At 40.6% G+C, this 20,130-nt stretch overlaps 1 protein-coding gene across 1 annotated transcript; it reads right to left on the reverse strand.

The window, feature by feature from the left end:
- Positions 1–8,552: 8,552 nt before the first annotated feature.
- tomm40 (translocase of outer mitochondrial membrane 40 homolog (yeast)) lies at positions 8,553–19,294 on the reverse strand. Its single transcript, XM_057833212.1, has 9 exons — positions 19,192–19,294; positions 17,071–17,306; positions 16,686–16,846; positions 15,453–15,554; positions 15,261–15,366; positions 15,064–15,186; positions 14,862–14,938; positions 9,123–9,225; positions 8,553–9,049 (listed from the first exon to the last, which is right to left on the reverse strand). The coding sequence occupies exons 2-9, from the start codon at positions 17,285–17,287 to the stop codon at positions 8,910–8,912; spliced, it is 1,029 nt and encodes a 342-aa protein (XP_057689195.1). The 5' UTR covers positions 17,288–17,306; positions 19,192–19,294; the 3' UTR covers positions 8,553–8,909.
- Between the last annotated feature and the right edge of the window lie 836 nt (positions 19,295–20,130).

A 20,130-nucleotide genomic window follows, 5' to 3' on the forward strand; every position in this document is an offset into this window, starting at 1 on the left:
ACTTTTCCCTCATCGCTGCCTGTCTCATAAAGATGGATTTTTTTTTTTTGTCTCTGCGGGGTCTGCTCGGCGAGCGGCACTGACTCAACGGCATCGTCCGCTGCACTGATGGTCCCGGTCGTTCTGCGTCTCGTCCAGCGCCTGGCATTCCGGGCGTCATCCAGGTTGTTCTCCATTCGGTCGTCTTCCGCCGGCGCCCCGGCCGTGCACCCAGGCCGTTCGTTGCTGTTGAATCGGGTTACGGGTCTTACCAAATGCGCTACTGCCATCCAGTGGCTAGTTTTATTGCTTTAAAATGGATTTTCAGCTTTGTGCTTTGGAGCTAAATTGAATCAGAACCCAGAGATGTCTCATGTAAAAACAACGTAAAAGATGTGTAGACCCTACCCACCAACGTCACAAAACCACGTGCTCGCTGTATGGTTCCGCCCACTTGTCCGTCATTTTGACTCTGTATTAGCATTGGTTTCAATTGATCGAGGAATTTAAAATGCATTTCATGGAAGACCCGGTGCTTTCGGATGCCGTAAACTCACTGGAGGCGTTATGTGGAAAAGCTTCGTTCTATACAGTCGCCAGATCCATATTTGATGCCTAAATCGATGATTTTTGACCAGCTGCCTTCGCCGTCTCTGCCTGACCCTGATATTTACAACTATCTTGTCCACACAAAATCAGACTATTCTCACGAAAGTTTGAAAAACTTTAAGAGCTTGGAGGCTTATAAATGCTACGTTGCTGGTTGGGTGAAACAGGTCCTCGTACACGAAAATTCGGCAGGAATCTTGTGCTCGGAAGGTGAGTTACGAAATTTTCAATTCAAAATCTTTTGTTCTTGCTAACATCCACTGTCAAGTCTAATGTATTTCATGTCATTTGTCAATGGAGCTAGGGCTTTTAATGTTTATATGGATTAGCGATAGCACTCTCAATACATACATACGTGTATGTTGTCGGCGATTAGCCTAGCAATGATCTTAATTGTGGTTGTCAGCCCAAAACCCTCTAAATATATATTAAATGCATCTTACCAGATATAAAATGACTACTACATAATCTGTGGTAATCGTTTGGAGCCCAGTTTTCTCGTCGAATTGCAGCAGCCCACCTCGCTCTCTCCTCTCCGTGTCTCTCGGAATCCGGTAGAACTTCAAGTCTCTACGTCTATCTTCTCTGTTATTGCAACCGACCGCCACACACGCCTTCACCATTTTGATTATTAATGTTAACGAGCAGAAAAACACGCCGTAAATAGGAGGAATGTACGTAGCCGTAACAGGTCAACACGATGTGTTGACGGACAAGTGGGCGGCACCAGTCAGGAGAGCGGAGTTGTGACGTCACGTGGGTAGGGTCTATAAAGACGTCTTTGGGACACTGAAACAATTAAAAATAGAACGTCTTCATACGTTTTTGGGAGCAAATGAGTTAACTGAGTGCAAAAAAAAAAACAACAAAAAACATAAATTATCCTCACAGTTGCGCTTGATAATGACAGTTGTTATGACGAACTCGTCCAGAGTTTATATTTGTAAAATAATACCAAAATCTGAAAAGCTCTTCAGCTGCTCTTTAAGTTATATAGATAACTTGTAACTTGTTATATAGAGAAATTGTAATAGTTTGCCTATATTTTTTTGTATTTTGATTTTGTATCTTCCGTGACTAGCACATTTCTTGGTCTAGATTTTTATATAACTTTTGATTAGTTGTTTGTATTGTTGTTGCTGTAGTTGTTATTACATCTTACTTGTTGTGTATTAAGTACATGGTTTGTTAGCAGTAAGTTTTTGGTTTAGTTGTTAATGTTTTTGTATAAATCGTAGTATAGCTGTTTATGTGGTATAAACAGGGGTGCACATAATTTTTTTGCCCAGGTTCTCAGAGGAGGACCTGGAGATGTGACTTGGTCCTCATTGAGCTTGAGAGCCGACCCGCCTGATGCGATAAATTTATGACAAGCTTTACTTAGAGCCAATTAACTTTAATTAATTATATCAACAATTAATGCTGGATTAACATCAACTGGCACAACAAAATTGCCATTACTTTGAAGTGAAATGTAAAGAAATAAAAAGCACCAATTCAAAATAAAGGGCATTATGCGGCTCCCACATTAACTCCAAGCCTTTTTAAAAGTGGGATGTCCTCCTCATAAGACCTCATTGAACGTGCATGTTTAGCTTTGTAAAATGCGAGCAAAAACACGTTTGTCAGTGCATGTCGCTGTTCATTACCTTTATTCCGCCCTTTTCCGCCACTTGTCCATAGGGCGAGTGGGGTCCTGTTTGACATCGATAGTTTGCTTAATTGCCACATGGTTTTTTTGTGCTTTTCAAAGTTTGGATGGCTGAAATTCTTTGACCCTACATAAAATGCGCTGCTCTTATTGGCGACATTGGAATTCTCACGGCACATTTTGTACCGCATTTCCGTGCGAGCATCATTTGCTTCTAGCCTCCTGTAGCCACTTTTCAGCAAAAGTCCTTTTTTTTGGTAGCTCCGGTGACGTCTCTGTCATCTGTCTGTCTTTTGACGGGGATGGGGGAACACAGAAGTAATTACTCAGTGTGGCCTGCCTCTTCGACATTTTGAGAAGTTATTTTCTCGTGTCCGCCGCAAATACAGTGGTCAGCCATCGGTACGCAAAAGCGTATGGAAGCCGTTGAGGACCAGCGCGTTTGTCTACGTCCGGTACGCATGCGGACCACTTATGTGCATCCCTGGGTAAAGACCCTACTCACATGACGTCACAACCACGCCCCCGCGCCATATTGTCCGTCAACTCGTCGTGTTGACGCATTACCGCTACGTAAATTCCTCCTATTATGGCGTGTTTTTCTGCTCGTTAACATTAATAATCAAAATGGTGAAGGCGTGTGTGGCGGTCGGTTGCAATAACAGAGAAGATAGACGGAGAGACTTGAAGTTCTACCGTATTCCGAGAGACCCGGTGAGGAGAGCGAGATGGACTGCTGCAATTCGACGAGAAAACTACCCAACGATTACCACAGATTATGTAGTAGTCATTTTATATCTGGTAAGATGCATTTAATATATATATTTAGAGGGTTTTGGGCTGACAACCACAATTAAGATCATTGCTCGGCTAATCGCCGACAACATACACTCAGACGTTGTGAATGAACTACCTGAAAACATATAATTATAAGGGGATAATAAGACAGTTGTCATACAATTAATTTACAATTTCACTATTGAGGTCAAAAGCCAAAAAATAAATTCAACTAGGGACAATCTGGAGTAGTGCTATCGCACTTCATATTTATTACATATTATATACAGTGCCTTGCAAAAGTATTCGGCCCCCTTGAACCTTGCAACCTTTCGCCACATTTCAGGCTTCAAGCATAAAGATATAAAATTTTAATTTTTTGTCAAGAATCAACAACATTTATTGGATAATTTAAACTTTTTTAACAAATAAAAAACTGAAAAGTGGGGCGTGCAATATTATTCGGCCCCCTTGCGTTAATACTTTGTAGCGCCACCTTTTGCTCCAATTACAGCTGCAAGTCGCTTGGGGTATGTTTCTATCAGTTTTGCACATCGAGAGACAGACATTCTTGCCCATTCTTCCTTGCAAAACAGCTCGAGCTCAGTGAGGTTGGATGGAGAGTGTTTGTGAACAGCAGTCTTCAGCTCTTTCCACAGATTCTCAATTGGATTCAGGTCTGGACTTTGACTTGGCCATTCTAACACCTGGATACATTTATTTTTGAACCATTCCATTGTAGATTTGGCTTTATGTTTTGGATCATTGTCCTGTTGGAAGATAAATCTCCGTCCCAGTCTCAAGTCTTCTGCAGATACCAACAGGTTTTCTTCCAGAATGTTCCTGTATTTGGCTGCATCCATCTTCCCGTCAATTTTAACCATCTTCCCTGTCCCTGCTGAAGAAAAGCAGGCCCAAACCATGATGCTGCCACCACCATGTTTGACAGTGGGGATGGTGTGTTCAGGGTGATGAGCTGTGTTGCTTTTACGCCAAACATATTGTTTTGCATTGTGGCCAAAAAGTTCAATTTTGCTTTCATCTGACCAGAGCACCTTCTTCCACATGTTTGGTGTGTCTCCCAGGTGGCTTGTTGCAAACTTTAAACGAGACTTTTTATGGATATCTTTGAGAAATGGCTTTCTTCTTGCCATTCTTCCATAAAGGCCAGATTTGTGCAGTGTACGACTGATTGTTGTCCTATGGACAGACTCTCCCACCTCAGCTGTAGATCTCTGCAGTTCATCCAGAGTGATCATGGGCCTCTTGGCTGCATCTCTGATCAGTTTTCTCCTTGTTTGAGAAGAAAGTTTGGAAGGACGGCTGGGTCTTGGTAGATTTGCAGTGGTCTGATGCTCCTTCCATTTCAATATGATGGCTTGCACAGTGCTCCTTGGGATGTTTAAAGCTTGGGAAATCTTTTTGTATCCAAATCCGGCTTTAAACTTCTCCACAACAGCATCTCGGACCTGCCTGGTGTGTTCCTTGGTTTTCATAATGCTCTCTGCACTTTAAACAGAACCCTGAGACTATCACAGAGCAGGTGCATTTATACGGAGACTTGATTACACACAGGTGGATTCTATTTATCATCATCGGTCATTTAGGACAACATTGGATCATTCAGAGATCCTCACTGAACTTCTGCAGTGAGTTTGCTGCACTGAAAGTAAAGGGGCCGAATAATATTGCACGCCCCACTTTTCAGTTTTTTATTTGTTAAAAAAGTTTAAATTATCCAATAAATGTTGTTCCACTTCACGATTGTGTCCCACTTGTTGTTGATTCTTGACAAAAAAATTAAATTTCATATCTTTATGTTTGAAGCCTGAAATGTGGCGAAAGGTTGCAAGATTCAAGGGGGCCGAATACTTTTGCAAGGCACTGTATGTATGTAGTGAGAGTGCTATCGCTAAACCATATAAACATTAAAAGCCCTAGCTCCATTGACAAATGACATCAAATACATTAGACTTGACAGTGGATGTTAGCAAGAACAAAAGATTTTGAATTGAAAATTTCGTAACTCACCCAAGATAGATTCCTGCCGAATTTTCGTGGACGAGGACCTGTTTCACCCAACCAGCAACGAAGTATTTATATGCCTCCAAGCTCTTAAAGTTTTTCAAACTTTCGTGAGAATAGGCTGATTTTGTGTGGACATGATAGTTGTAAATATCAGGGTAGCAGATGTCAGGCAGAGACGACGAAGACAGCGGGTCGAAAAACATCGATTTAGGCATCAAATATGGATCTGGCGAATGGATAAACTGAAGCTATTCCACATAATGCCTTTTATGCAACGCATCCAATGAGTTTCCAGTGTCAGATAACTCCGGGGCTTCCATGAATTGCTCTATAAATTGCACGACTAATTGAAACCATTGAGACTAGGGCTTAAAAATGACGGACAATATGGCGGCCGGATACAGCGACACGTCATTTTGTGACATAGGTGAGTAGGGCCTATAAAGCAGCTGTTTCTGTTATAGCATATACTGCACAGTGAGGGTTTTTATCTTGTCTGTGTGTTAGCGCAATACAAAATAGAAAGTAGGCTATACAAGTTTTAGAAATTTTTCTTCATGTAAATGTATAGTTTGCTTTTCAATTCTAAAAGCTAGATGTGAATTGAGAAAACATGTTGAAGTGCTTGTGAAGTTGGCAATTAAAAAGATGTATTGCCATCTAGTGGTTATTTACTAAAAGTGCAAAAAGGTTTTTTGCATGTGGGCTATAGGCAACTTTCCAAGGTACTTCCGCATTTCTGCTTACGACTTCTGTTTTACATTTTCTACACCCAAAACAACATTGGGGTTTGAGTAACATTACTCATCAAAATCCCTTAAAAAGACAATTTGGAAATACCGCATTAATCTCAGCCATAATCACGACATGGAAGGACAACATGTTCATGAAGGCAGATGTGGAACTAAGCTTGTGCCACCGCAAAGATCGGGTGTTTTTGTAGCCATGTTGCCTCTGTGTTATGGAAGGTATATTCTTCCTATGCCTGCATTTTCATGTTTCCGGTGCTCAAAAAGTACTAAAGCTAAAATCTTGGGCATTAAACGACTTGATGCCTTTGATATTGTTTTTACGATGATGGTTGTAATTATGATGATCTTTAATTTTATTTACAATGACTGTACTGCTGTGGCTGCAACATATGCTATCTGCTGCTAGCCTGTTGATAAGCAGTACGTGTAGGATGGCACAATTATGTCAACGCGTAAATGCAAGTTTTTTGTTCGCTTGTTTACAGGTGAAAAGCACCGGGCAAGGGAAGACAAGTTGATGTGTCTCACAACAACACTTACTGTACATTGATGGACATACTGTATATCGAGACTACGTGCGTTCTACCCGGGGGCGGCCGAGAGGCTGAGGCTGGGACGGACGGGGGCTCGCCTCGCAGCGGACCATCAGCTCGATCCCGAGATCTAACTATGAGATTTTTCACTGCAGCAACTATAAGATACGCTATTGGCGCTGGAATTACAGAGGACAGCGGGAGAAAGCCCATTTGGATGCAGCCACGGGTCGCTAGCCTCAAAGTGTTTTTGACCATTTTTGAAATTTTGAAAAAATGGCTAAGCCCTGGACCTTACAAAAAACTCAAAAATTGCCTTCCCCCAAAAGTACACCTTTTGGCATATTTGGGCAGTGCCGAGAGTCCTGACGGGTTTTTGGAAAGTTTCCTGGCGCTCCTTGGCCAAAAAGTGTTTTTTTGACCGTTTTCGAAATTTTGAAAAAATGTGTAAGCACCGCCCTTTCAAAAAAGTAAAAAAATTGACTCGCCCCAAATGTTCACTTTTTTGGCATATTTGGGCTGTGCCAAGAGTCTTGATGAGTTTTTGGAACTTTTCCCGGCACTCCCTGGCCCAAAAATGTTTTTTGACCTTTTTGAAATTTTATATAAATGCGTAAGCACCCCCCTTACAAAAAAGTCAAAAAATAACAACGCCCAAAAGTACACTTCTTTGGCATATTTGGGCTATGCCATGAGTCCTGACGGGTTTTTCTAACATTTCCCTGCACTCCCTGGCCCATAAGTGTTATTTGACAGTTTTTGAAATTTTGAAAAAATGCGTAAGCAACCCCCCCCCCCCCCCCTTACAAAAAAGTCAAAAATTTACTACGTCCAAAAGTACACTATTTTGGCATATTTGGGCTGTGCCAAGAGTGTTGATGAGTTTTTGGAACGTTTCCCGGTGCTCCCTGGCCCAAAAGTGTTTTTTGACCTTTTTGAAATTTTATAAAAATGCTTAAGCACCCCCCTTACAAAAAAGTCAAAAAATAACAACGCCCAAAAGTACACTTCTTTGGCATATTTGGGCTGCGCCATGAGTCCTGACTGGTTTTTGTAACTTTTCCCTGCACTCCCTGGCCCAAAAGTGTTTTTTGAACATTTTTTAAATTAAAAAAAAAAACGCATAAGCACCCCCTTACACGAAAGTAAAAAAATTGTCTACGCTCAAAAGTGCCGAGTAAATCGTCGTCAATTGACGCCTCAGGTTCAAACATGAAGGGATTCATTGTAGATCATTTTTCCTGGGAGCCCTTGCCATCGTTAGTGATCCTGAATGGCTACTTTCAGTGGAAATAGCACTGATATCGCTGCTGCTACTGCTATGCTCGCTGTGTAGTCTTCTGTTGCGTTCAGGAATTTACGTCAGACTTCTGGGTTTGGGAAGGGACAATTAAGGGAGTGCAAAAAAAAAAAAAAACGCAAATCATCCTCGCAGTTACGCATTAATTATGATATGGTTCTTTTGATGAACTCGTCCAAAGTTTTTATTCGTAAAATTACACGGAAATCCGAAAAGCTCTTCAGCTGCCCTTTAATATTTTGAGCACTTCAATGCTAAGTTAGTTCAATTTTTTTTTTTTTTTTTTGCGGTAGATTTGGGTCCAGTAGACCCAATTGGTACCCTAAATATAAGGTTAAGGGTGGGGGCCCTAATTTTAATTAAATTAGGATGGGGGGGTGGGCCTAATCTTAAAACGGAAGAAAAAAAATACTTTGGATGGTTTACCCAAAATTATACCCTAACCTTAACCCCAGGAATAGGGAGTTTAGTCTTCCGGTTGTTTTTTTTGTTTGTTTGGCCTAGACCCGTGGCTCAATAGTTCACTATATAAATTTCATATAATACTTAGCAGTTAATAATAGTATTTTGATGATTAGTTAGACATTAGTGAAGAGTTGCCTCTACAAATAAAACTTTTTTTATAATTAAAAAAAAAATTGGGTGGGGGAAAACAATTCCTTTTTTTGTACAAAGAACATTTGGAAACCAATAGAATAATATTGTCTGGTGGAGGGTTTCTGCAGATACGGATCTTGTGTCAGTGCATTTGGACTACTATGGTCGTCCAATTACTTTTAAATACCTAACTTGGGTTCTAATCCCTACTTTGGAACCTTAACCCTAGTTTGAAAGCCGACCATAGTATGCACAACATTAGCACACATTTTTTCATTATATGAATTGTTTTTTTGTCATAAAGTCTTGTTTCATCGAGACAGGCCGCAGGCATGTTTAGAAAAAGTAGTGACATTTATTTGCGTCCATAACACATCACCATATATTACGTCTAAGCACAGACTTGGTTTGATTTTCACACGACAACCACGTCGTCGACGTTCCTCCCGAAGTAAATAAGAGTGTGCAACACCACGCAGGCGCGGCTCGGCCAGTCCCGGCTTATTGGTGGTCTTCTCTGTGGCGTCTTCCCCCCAGAAATCACAGTAGTAAAAAGAGCGTCTCTGAATTTAATGGGAAAAACTCAGTCCGAGTTCCTTTGTGTGTATATGATGTGTGTCTCCTTGTCGGTCCGAGCGGCGCCCCGCGAGCCGGGTCGTTGAGGGCAGCGGCTACGGGCCCCTCTAACCGATAATAACGCTAAAGCCGCACTGGAACTTGTTTTTGCGGTGGTTGAGGAACGCTCCGAGCGCCATGGTGAGCGGCAGGGGAGGCAGTTTTTTCTCTAGCGTGGCACCTACCACCCAGTTGCTGTCCACGGTACCTGGAAGAGAGCGGCAGACTATGAACTACCGTACGTATGTGCTTCATCCAAAATGGAGTCCAAGTCAGTTCACCTTTAAAGAGCAAGTTGGCTTTGGGCACATCCAGCTGGTAACCCAAAGATGTCGTGGTCTCTTTCATTCGCGTGCTGGCTTCAAACTCCACACCTACCTGCAACTGTTGCAAATTAAAAAAAGATTATCAATAAAGTAGAAATGTCACTACATGCATTCAACATTTTTTTAAATTCAATGATTATGTGTTTTTACTTGTGTTAAAAAAATCGATTCTGAGATATATTTCCTGACATTACATCACGCAATTCTCGTATCGATTCAAAATCCTTTTATCGATCCTTACAAGTGTTTTTTATCTGGAAATAATTCAGTGGCTGCACTTCTACTCCCGTCCAGTAGCTGGCAGCGCGCAGCAGCATTGCCTTGCAGTCTGCTGAAGTAACAACAACATTAGACTAATCCGAGTAGAGATTTGTGTATGTTGCCTTCTAGCGGTTTCTCGGATTAGTCCTTTTATAAATCTGAAATTTGGGCTCATTTTGGCTTTGACTGCAAAAACAGAGGCATGGATTATTTAGAATCCTGCATTTAAACAGGTTTGGAGGTTGGGACTAAAAAAGAGAAAATAATATATGAAAGCCATACATTGTTCAAACATGTTGTTCAACAACAACAACAAAAAATACTTGAGTGCTGAATATGTTTTCAGGAATAAATTGATATCCAGTGGGGATAAAATAAGTATTTCGTCAACCACTAATTGTGCAAGTTCTCCCATTTGAAAATATTAGAGAGGCCTGTAATTGTCAACATGGGTAAACCTCATCCATGAGAGACAGAATGTGGGGGGGGGGGATGAAAATCACATTGTGGGATTTTCAAAGAATTTGTTTGCAAATCATGATGGAAAATAAGTATTTGGTCAATACCAAAAGTTCATCTCAATACTTTGTTATGTACCCTTTGTTGGCAATAACGGAGGCTAAACGTTTTCTGTAACTCTTCACAAGCTTTTCACACACTGTTGCTGGTATTTTGGCCCATTGCGCCATGTAGATCTCCTCTAGATTAGTGATGTTTTGGGGCTGTCGTTGGGCAACACGGACTTTCAACTCCCTCCACAGATTTTCTATGGGGTTGAGATCTGGAGACTGGCTAGGCCACTCCAGGACCTTGAAATGCTTCTTACGAAGCCACTCCTTTGTTGCCCTGGCTGTGTGTTTGGAATCATTGTCATGCTGAAAGACCCAGCCACGTCTCATCTTCAATGCCCTTGCAGATGGAAGGAGATTTTCACTCAAAATCTCTCAATACATGGCCCCATTCATTCTTTCCTTTACACAGATCCGTCGTCCTAGTCCCTTTGCAAAAAAACAGCCCCAAAGCATGATGTTTCCACCCCCATGCTTCATAGTGGGTATGGTGTTCTTCGGATGCAATTCAGTATTCTTTCTCCTCCAAACACGAGAACCTGTGTTTCTACCAAAAAGTTCTATTTTGGTTTCATCTAACCATTACACATTCTCCCAGTCCTCTTCTGGATCATCCAAATGCTCTCTAGCGAACCGCAGACGGGCCTGGAGGTGTACTTTCTTCAGCAACGGGACACGTCTGGCAGTGCAGGATTTGAGTCCCTGGTGGCGCATTGTGTTACTGATAGTAGGTTTTTTTTACTGTAATCCCAGCTCTCTGTAGGTCATTCACTAGGTCCCCTGTGTTGTTCTGGGATTTTTTTTTCACCGTTCTTGTTATCATTTTGACACCACGCGGTGAGATCTTGCATGGAGTCCCAGATCGAGGGAGATTATCAGTGGTCTTGTTTGTCTTCCATTTTCTAATAATTGCTCCCACAGTTGATTTCTTTACACCAAGCGTTTTACCTATTGCAGATTCAGTCTTCCCAGCCTGCTGCAGGTCTACAATTTTGTCTCTGGTGTCCTTGGACAGCTCTTTGGTCTTGGCCATAGTGGAGTTTGGAGTGTGACTGACTGAGTTTGTATTACATATCGTGACAGGCTTAGCAACTTCAATAAAACATGTCGTTAGTTAGATGGACTCACAAACTGGGTGACGGCGCTTTAGGTGTTTATTCACGACTGACGTGCAGCCAAGCTTGGCATTGAACAGACAGGACACAAAGAGTGTACCCTCCTTTGTTTCTTTGAAATAAGTCGATGTTTTGGACACTGGTGCGCTTTTTTTGGCTTTGTGCCGCTTTCCCCGCTTGCATACAGAGCGTCCGACATTCTGAACTTTCCACGCATATATTTTTTTTAACCCTTCATTAACCGTCGACAGGATGTTGTGCTCGTCAACAGATTTACGTCATCGATGACGTCGACTATGTCGACTAGTCGGGACAGCTCTATTTGGGGTCCTACCTTGCTTCCGCATTCACGGACCGTAACAGATTTATTGGTTTTCATCTGAGGACTTGAGTTACTGATAATAGAGCTAATAGATCGATAAACAATATACTAGTACACATGCTATCGATGTGGAAAAACAAAACATGGTCCTTGTGGTTACTTAATGTTACTACACAGTGTGGTCTTGAACGCTTTCATTTTTTGTCTTGAACGCTTTCTGCATGCAGCAACAGTGCGGAGTCCACAGCTGTCATTGTCACTTGGCGAACACTACCCGTGTTCTGCAATTCCTTCCTACGCGGCGAGACATCCAACACATGCTCAAACCTGGAAAAGCAGCGAGTACTTACTATTTGTGTTTTTATTGAGTCTTTTATTACCTTTTTTACTGCCTCAAAATACTTTTTGCATGTGTTTCCCGCTCATATTTTTAAGCATTGTGTTTACTTGCAGTAGCTTAAAAGCAGATTTTTTTTTTTTTTAAAACATGTCCTGTTCAGCAGCTTGGAGAATGGAGATCTGAGTCTCCGATTGATCTAAACAGTTTTAATGTATCACATGGGAGTATGACATACATCCATTGCAACAAAGCAGATTGCTGATATGTTGCCCCCATTAGTCATGTAGTGTATTTAAACCACCCTTATTTGATATTACTACGTTGAAGTATTTTCTTAAGGCATCTTTAGTATGTTCTGCCTGTATGCATCTAAACAAAACAAGTTGAAAGCGCACGGTAGTACTTTGGGTGTCAAATTCGCCTCTTGTAGGACATTTCGCCTATGTAGCACATTTTGGCAGAACCCCGGTTTTGTCCCATTCTTGTCTCAACTCAACCAGTCTTTCCTGTTCATTTTGCTTTTCAAATTATTTTAACTCATACTACATTTTGTCTTTTAAGCACTACAAGTCTTTATATCCATGGTCCCCTTTAAAAACATATTTAGACATTTAAAATTAAGTAAACATTGGATAAAACATTAAGTATTGTAAACCTTTTTACATTGTACTGAAGCTGTATTGAAAAAATGTTTATCAAAAATGTTAATAATCAGTAGAGGTGTGCAAAATTTCCGATTCTTAGATTATTCGCGATTCGGCCGTGGAAGATTCGAGAACGATTCACAAACATTCAAATTCCGATTATTGAAATATGCCAAGTAAAGCAGAAGTACGACACACTCAGCGCGCCGCGCGGTCTTTGGTACGCAATTAGGGACGGAGCGAGAGTAGCTAAACATCATGCTTCTCATTACCCGGCCCCTCGGGTAACGCCAATGCTCAACTCACGGCTCTAGCTCAACTCATGCCACGAGATATAAAAAAAAACAAAAACATACCTGACTGCTACCGAAAAGCTGCTACAAGCCACATTATGTTGCGGTAGATATCATTTATATAGGACTAGTTGCATTATAGCTTCGGTATCGTTACCAGCACATCTACAAAAAAACTAGATGCGGGCGTTAGTAACGGCCGCCATCTTAAAGCAGTACACTTCCTGCAAGGCTGTTGTTGCGAACCCTCCAAGCGAACCTAATTAACTTTTTATCTAAAATACTCCTAAATCGGTAAAATATTGACTTGAATCTATCTTTAAAATAGTTTTAAAACTTTTACATGTTGAAAGTAGACAAAAGAGAAATTATGGAATAACAGGAGCAATTTTAACAACTTTAACGGTTGATTCACAACATTAAATTAATTGAAAGTAGTTTAAAGCTGCTGATATAGAATGGGGACTGGAGCTTTTTATTTACTGTTATTTTTGTATATTTGTTTACTGCTATATGTTAACTTGATACCGAAATAGTAGTTTGGTTTAGCCTGAGAGGATTTTTGAACAATTTTGGAACTAATGTACAAAACAAATAAAAAAAAAATAAAATAAAAAATTTAAAAAAAGGAGTGGGGTGCATCAATAATCGTTTTATAATCGAATCGGAGCCTCTGAATCGTAATCGAATCGTTAGGTGCCCAAAGATTCCCAGCTCTAATAATCAGTGTGTTGAATTTGACATTTTTTGTTGACTAAAATAGAGCTGAAACGAATACTCGAGCAACTCCAGTTTAAAAACTGATCCGAGTAATTTTATTCACCTCGAGGAATCGTTTAATTTTGCCAGCTCTAAGCATCATGTTTTGCACAGACTACTTTTAATGCGGGACAACGCGCTGATGTCACGTGCGTAGAGAGAAAAGCGATTTTAAAAATTATAAAAAACCTTTCTGCAGCCAACAGCCGCTACAAACTATGCCAACGTTGCTAAAAACTAGCCCGTATGATGCTACAGTGGTAGCAGGTAGCATCTGATGCGTCTCATAGATATCACATGTATGTTAAACTAGATGCGAAATGACAGAGTCAGCAGTGTTAGTAAACAGCTGCCATCTTAAAGCAGTACACTTCTCAGCGCTAATAAATAAGATTAACGTTACTGTCACTCGCTCACGTACCGTTAGCCCTGCGGAGGGCTAGGTTTCTATTCATCAAGAACACTGTCGATGCGTAGCTAACGTGTCTTACATACAGGCTTTATTTAATCTGTGAAAACATAGCGCTGTATAGTGATGAGGGTGTAAAATGAAAATATGATAAAGGTAACTGTCAAATTTAGCTCAGTAGTCATTGCTGGATAAAACACCAAGTAGCACTGGTCCCTAATGTGCTCCAATACAGCAGGTATCATACTGTAACGTTGACAATGAGTCACCGGTTTCGTTAGGTTGCAATTATTTCTTTTTGAGGAACTTGTGGAACAACAACAGGAAGTCACGTCTCTCGCTCTCCCGCACCTCCCTCACCCCAGCACGTCACGCGGTGCATTCAGGAACGCATGCAAATATCCCCGCCATATTATAACCTGATATGTTACAATACATTTGTTTTGAACACTGCAAAACCTCAAAATCCTACCAGGACTTACAGTTTAGACTAACTTAAAACTAGAACTTAAAAATGGCTTGACACAAATGGAAATTCAATTGAAACACATGGGGAAAACACCTAACTTTTAAGTGATGTGTGTTATCAAGCGTAATGGCATTTATACACACATATATATATCTTTTTTTATATAAGATCTATAAGTTTTTGGAGTGAAAGCAGTGAATTGGTCTTTTTATTCTAGTCACATCTGAGAGGCAATTGTTGGCAGTTTTCAACAATGTACATCAAAAATAAAGACATTGATTGACTATAACTGGTTCAATATTAGATTAAATGTCTTGTTTTCTCATGTATATTTATAATTGCTCTTTACCTAAAAAATATTTGTTTTATCCGATTACTCGATTAATCGATAGGATTTTCAGTCGATTACTCGATTACTAAAATATTCGATAGCTGCAGCCCTAGACTAAAATAAACAATAGACATTTTTTGAAGTTTGGGACAGTAAAAGGAAAAAATATTTAGTGCTTCTACCTGCTCGTTGGCTTTATGATAATATGTAGCGTGACATCCGGCTCCTCCCATTGTCAGTGTGGCCACGTAGTTGTCACCTGATGACAAAAAAAGTGCAACTTTCTCACAAAACAACACCTTTTCTTGGAAAATTCTATTGTATTATTTGTTTCCTTCAGTGAGTGGCCACAAATGATTGAGAATTTCTTTGTTTTTTTCCCACCTGTATACCTTCCCAGGAAGGATGTGACCGTTCCTTCCTCACCCGGTCGCCGGTGGTATACGAGTTCGCCACCAAGTGCGAGCGCGGGCGTGATGGACTGGAGATAATGAGCTACGACAATTCCTGACAAAAAAAAAACCAAAAGTGCACTTATAGAGACCAATATGCAGCAGTTCACTGAATGCAAAAAGTCATACCGGAGCCGACGAGGACGTCAGGGTTTCCCAGCGTCAGTGCGGTGGTGAAGTCAGCGCCGCGGTACTCCAGGTCACATTGCCAGTTGACGAACTTGTGCTGCTGGGTCTGGAAGAAAACACGACATCCACATACAGTGTGTGTGTGTGTGTGTGTGGTTCAACGAAAGGTTTTACTGCATGCGAGAAACTTACCTGGAGGGCTATTTTGGAGCGGACGGCAGAGGTAAGCTGGTGGATGATTTGGGCGTTGAGGCTGCCTGTGTTATCCATATCACCAACCATGACGGGAAAAGACTAAAAGAAAGAGCACTTTTAACATTGTTTAAATAAAATGAATGAGGTTTTCCTGTGTTTTTTTTTTCCAACAGTGTAAATTTTGATAGTCAGTTGTTTGGACGTATTGAGCTAATAACTGTCCAAATCTTCTTTAATGAGCCTCTTAAGAGTAAATATTAAAAATTTTATATTTATGAAGTATTAAGGTTTTTTTTTTTTTAATTTTGTTTTCCTAACAAATTTATTTTTCAGATATTTATTTTAAAACATGAAATAACATGATTTACTGTATTTATAAGCTGATTAATCGACTATCAAAATACAGTGGTACCTCTACATACGAATTTAATTAGTTACAAGCCCGGGTTGGTAAGTTAAAATGATCGTATGCTGAGTGTGATTTTCCCTTAACAATACATTATAATAAGATTATTTCAGTCCACAGCCCAAAAACCTACGCTAACTCCTTTATAAATAAATACTGCAGGTAACATTACAAATGGCAATTACACATATCAAAAGAAATAAATTATAAATACAAATCGGAATAATGTTATAATAATAATGTAAAGAATTGAGTTTTAATGTGGCAGTTTTGTTTTGCATGCTGTTCCTGAACAGACTGAAGAGAGTGAGAGAGGTGCGGCTTTTAATGTTCTGTTGTTGTTGGCGTTGGCTACGGCACAAAGTAGCAGTGTTGTGTTGCACAGGTTCTGACATAAATGATTAACAACCTGACAAAGCTAGTCATTTCCTTGCCGATATTTCAATAATAATAATGTCACCTTAACTTATAAACACTGCCGAACAGAGGACCGCCGAGATTGTTGACTTATTCCGAGCCAGTTCACTGATGCGCGCAACACGCTCATATTTTTCCATAATTTCCAGCTTACTTTAAATGGTAAACTTCCCTTTTTTCACCACCTACTTGGAATCCGTCTTGATTTTCCTCACAAAAAAATCTGCCGTCCTGTCGTGTTTCGAGCATGTCGTCTTATGTCGAGACAAATGACCAAATTTTACGTCGGATGTCGAAAGGATTGCATGTCGAGATACCACTGTAATTGCTTTTTGCAGCACTAAACAACACTGAGTTTTTTTTTTTCGAAGGTGAACAGGAAAAGCAATGGTCCTTTCCGTTCTAACCTCGGTAGGTCCTGTCTGTTTACTGCCGACGTACGTGGAGCCAAAACGATATCCGGAGTCTCCCAGCGTGCTTAGCGTGATGGTGTGACTGACCTGGAAGTGGTTACTCAAGCCCTTGTTCACCACTAACCGCACACCTTCCATCTGTAGAGGGAACACCTCTGTAAAAGGGGTAACCACAGAAACAAGGTTACTCTTTAAAACCAAGTGATCAAAAGTGTGTGATCAAGTTTCAGTAGCACTTACTGAAATATCAGTACTTAATGAAGAAGCTTTTTCCCCCTCTCATTTCCAATTTATTCTCACGTTCGTAACTGTTGCTTTTAGGGGGCGGTCAGTCAAAAATGTCACTGGACCAAATCGAATGAATTTTTTAAAGAATTACCTTTACATTTGCGATGGCACTCCTCGTACGTGCCCGGGTTGGGGAGCGGTGACGGCTGCGTGGCGTCTGTTATCTGCAGCTCTGACGATGGAGAGACGGGAGACACAGCGGGCATGGTGAAACCCGGTGGCACCGAAACCAACCCCGGCACCCCTTGGCCCACTCCAGCTGCAGCCGGGGTGGACGTGGGGGAGGCGGCAGCTAGCACACTGCCCATGCTCTGAGGTTGGTAGAAACTGGAAGAGATTGTATGGTTGATTAATAACTCGCTTGAAAGCAAACTCACGCACACTCATTCGCTGCCACTGACAGCAATAGACATCTATTGCCGCTACTGTTTTCTATTGTAAATTGCATATTACAAATGCACAACCCCTAGCGAAAAGTATGGCATCACTAGTCTCGGGCGAGCACTCAATCAGACATTTTATCATGTAGAACAAACTCAGATAAAAAGCTTGAAAAATTAATTAATGAATAATGAATGGACAAAGTGTCAAGAATCTGCATTGGACAAGGTGATGATGCTGGAACTTTGGTTTGGTGCTGTTCCAGTGAGATTTACAAAGATGACTGCCTGAAGAAAACATCAAAATTCCCTCAGTCCTCGATGATATGGTGCTGCATGTCAGGCAAAGGCACTGGGGAGATGGCTGTGGTTAAATCTTCAATAAATGCACAAGTTTACATTGAAATTTTAGACAGCTTTCTTATCTCTTCAATTGAAAATATGTTTGTCGTTTTCCAAGATGACAATGCATCATGCCACAGAGCTAAAACTGTTAAAGCATTCCTTGGAGAAAGACTCATCCAGTCAATGTCATGGCCTGCAAATAGCCCAGATTTCAACCCTATTGAGAACTTGTGGTGGAAATTGAAAAAAATGGTCCACAGCAAGGCTCCGACCTGCAAGGATGATCTGGCAACTGCAATCAAAGAGAGTTGGTAAATGGTGTTATACTTATATAGCGCTTTTCCACCTTTCAAGGCACCAAATTGATGAGAAATACTCATCAAGTCCATGCCTCAGAGAATACAAGCTGTCTTAAAAGCCAGATGTGGTGCTACTAAATACTAGAGATGTGTTTTGTTATTTCTTTGTTTCTCATGATTCCATTTTTTTTTTCCTGAGAATGGAGTGCACTTGCTCTATAAAAGTAAAATTTTTTGACCACCACAATGTTTTTTATTCATTTCTTTTAGTGTTTCTGACTGCTAAAGAGTTGCACTTTTGAACTAATTCATTATTTTTCAAGCTTTTTCAACAGTTTGTTCTACATGATCAAATGTCTGAGTGAGTGATCGTCCAGGACTGGTGATTCCATACTTTTTGCTAGGGGTTGTATTTTACATGCATGGGCTTCAGATGAGAGCTACTCAACTCACAAGATGCCTCTTGTGGCCTTAAAAATGTGAATAGGTGAGCTTTTCATAAAGTAGTAGGTTGCACACAAAAAACACTAACTTGAAATTGGGATTATTGTGCTTAAGTGCAGTTTTTACTGTACAAACAAGCGTTGTGATTTTACCCAAAAAGAGTTTGAGAGTTCTAAAGAGTTCTAAAATCACGACTACTAGTAAATGATGTATTGCAGTATCTAGATTATGACTACTGTAATGGTAAAATTTGTTTGTTTGTTTTTAAAGGAAAATACAAAGAATATTAGAATTGAGAATGAGAATGGCGATAACACACGTCCAGTATCTCAATGACAATTACAGTAAACGAAGGGTAAATTAGCCATCTAAGGAATTGAGTAGATGTAGTGGAGCAGCTTCTAGTTCAGGCCCAATTGGGTACTTTTCTATTCCTTCCAACTAAACAGATGTAGTGCACACAACGCGTGAACACGCAGGTATTTGTACCCACAAATTATCGTTACGGACAAAGTCAGACACAAGAGTAATTTATCATGTAAATCGAAGTGGGTGATGCTAGCTAGCATGCTTGTGCTAAGAAGCTAACTTGCTAGCCGGAGACGAAGCCATGTGGATGGCCACGAGATCCTCTCGCCCTGTACGTGCAAACACCGGCGACACCGGTTATTGCTTCCACTCGCACAAGAAGAAATAACTTAAATTATGGCGGATATGGTGGAATTTGACGTTCAGTTTACTCACGATAAAGGATTGGTTCCAGGGGAGGGGGCAGTTCAGCACCGGTAAAGTTCACCGCAGCGTCTGTGGCCGGAGTAGGGGAAGGCTCCACCTACTTCCGGTATCTGTGTCGGCCGATTGGCGAGCGTCGAGGCAGCCTTCCTCACCATTGGCCAGAATCGGCACTGGATCAACCTACTTGCAGTTACGTCACAACACGGGGGTCATTCGCCAATCAGTAGGTTCATTCAATCTTCCACTGAATGACATTCCAAGGGTACGGCATTTTGCAAATCCAAAGATCCGTTAAAGCTTTGATGTAATTTGATTACATTTCATCTTTAGTTGTTATTTCCGGTACGTAGGAGGGAATTCAATAAATGGAATAAAGATACAGGATGTCATGACGTAGTCTTGTTGGATGTATGTCGGAACATAATTTTCCAATGTTATTACCGTAATTTTTGGACTACACTACTTTTTTCCTTCATTTTGAATCCTGTGTTTTATAGTCCAGTGTGGCTTATTTGTTGATTTATTAGGGTTAAGAGGTAACACTTTATTTGACAGCGGCGTCATAAGACTGTCATAATTTCATAACTATCATAGGCATTATTGAATGCTTATGACAGATGTCATTAAGTGTCAACCGACAAATTATGTCACTAACTCCATTTATGTCCAGCTTGGATCTTTTACATGCATTCAAAAGTGAGGTAATTTGCCATATAACACTAAATGACATCTGTTATAGGCATTCATTAATGCTCATGACAGTCCAATGGTGCCACTGTCATATAAAATGTTACCAAATACCAAAACTAGCAGTTAATGAAACAACTGGAACAGTAATTGAATAATTAGCACAGAACATGAATTTTGATTATTTACATTTGTAGCGCTTCAATGCATGCCAAGAGGCATGTTAGACAACAGTACTGACAGCAGGTGGTAGCTGAGGTT

The sequence above is a fragment of the Corythoichthys intestinalis genome, chromosome 4 (assembly GCF_030265065.1).
Source record: "Corythoichthys intestinalis isolate RoL2023-P3 chromosome 4, ASM3026506v1, whole genome shotgun sequence".
In the NCBI taxonomy this organism is placed as follows: Eukaryota; Metazoa; Chordata; class Actinopteri; order Syngnathiformes; family Syngnathidae; genus Corythoichthys; species Corythoichthys intestinalis.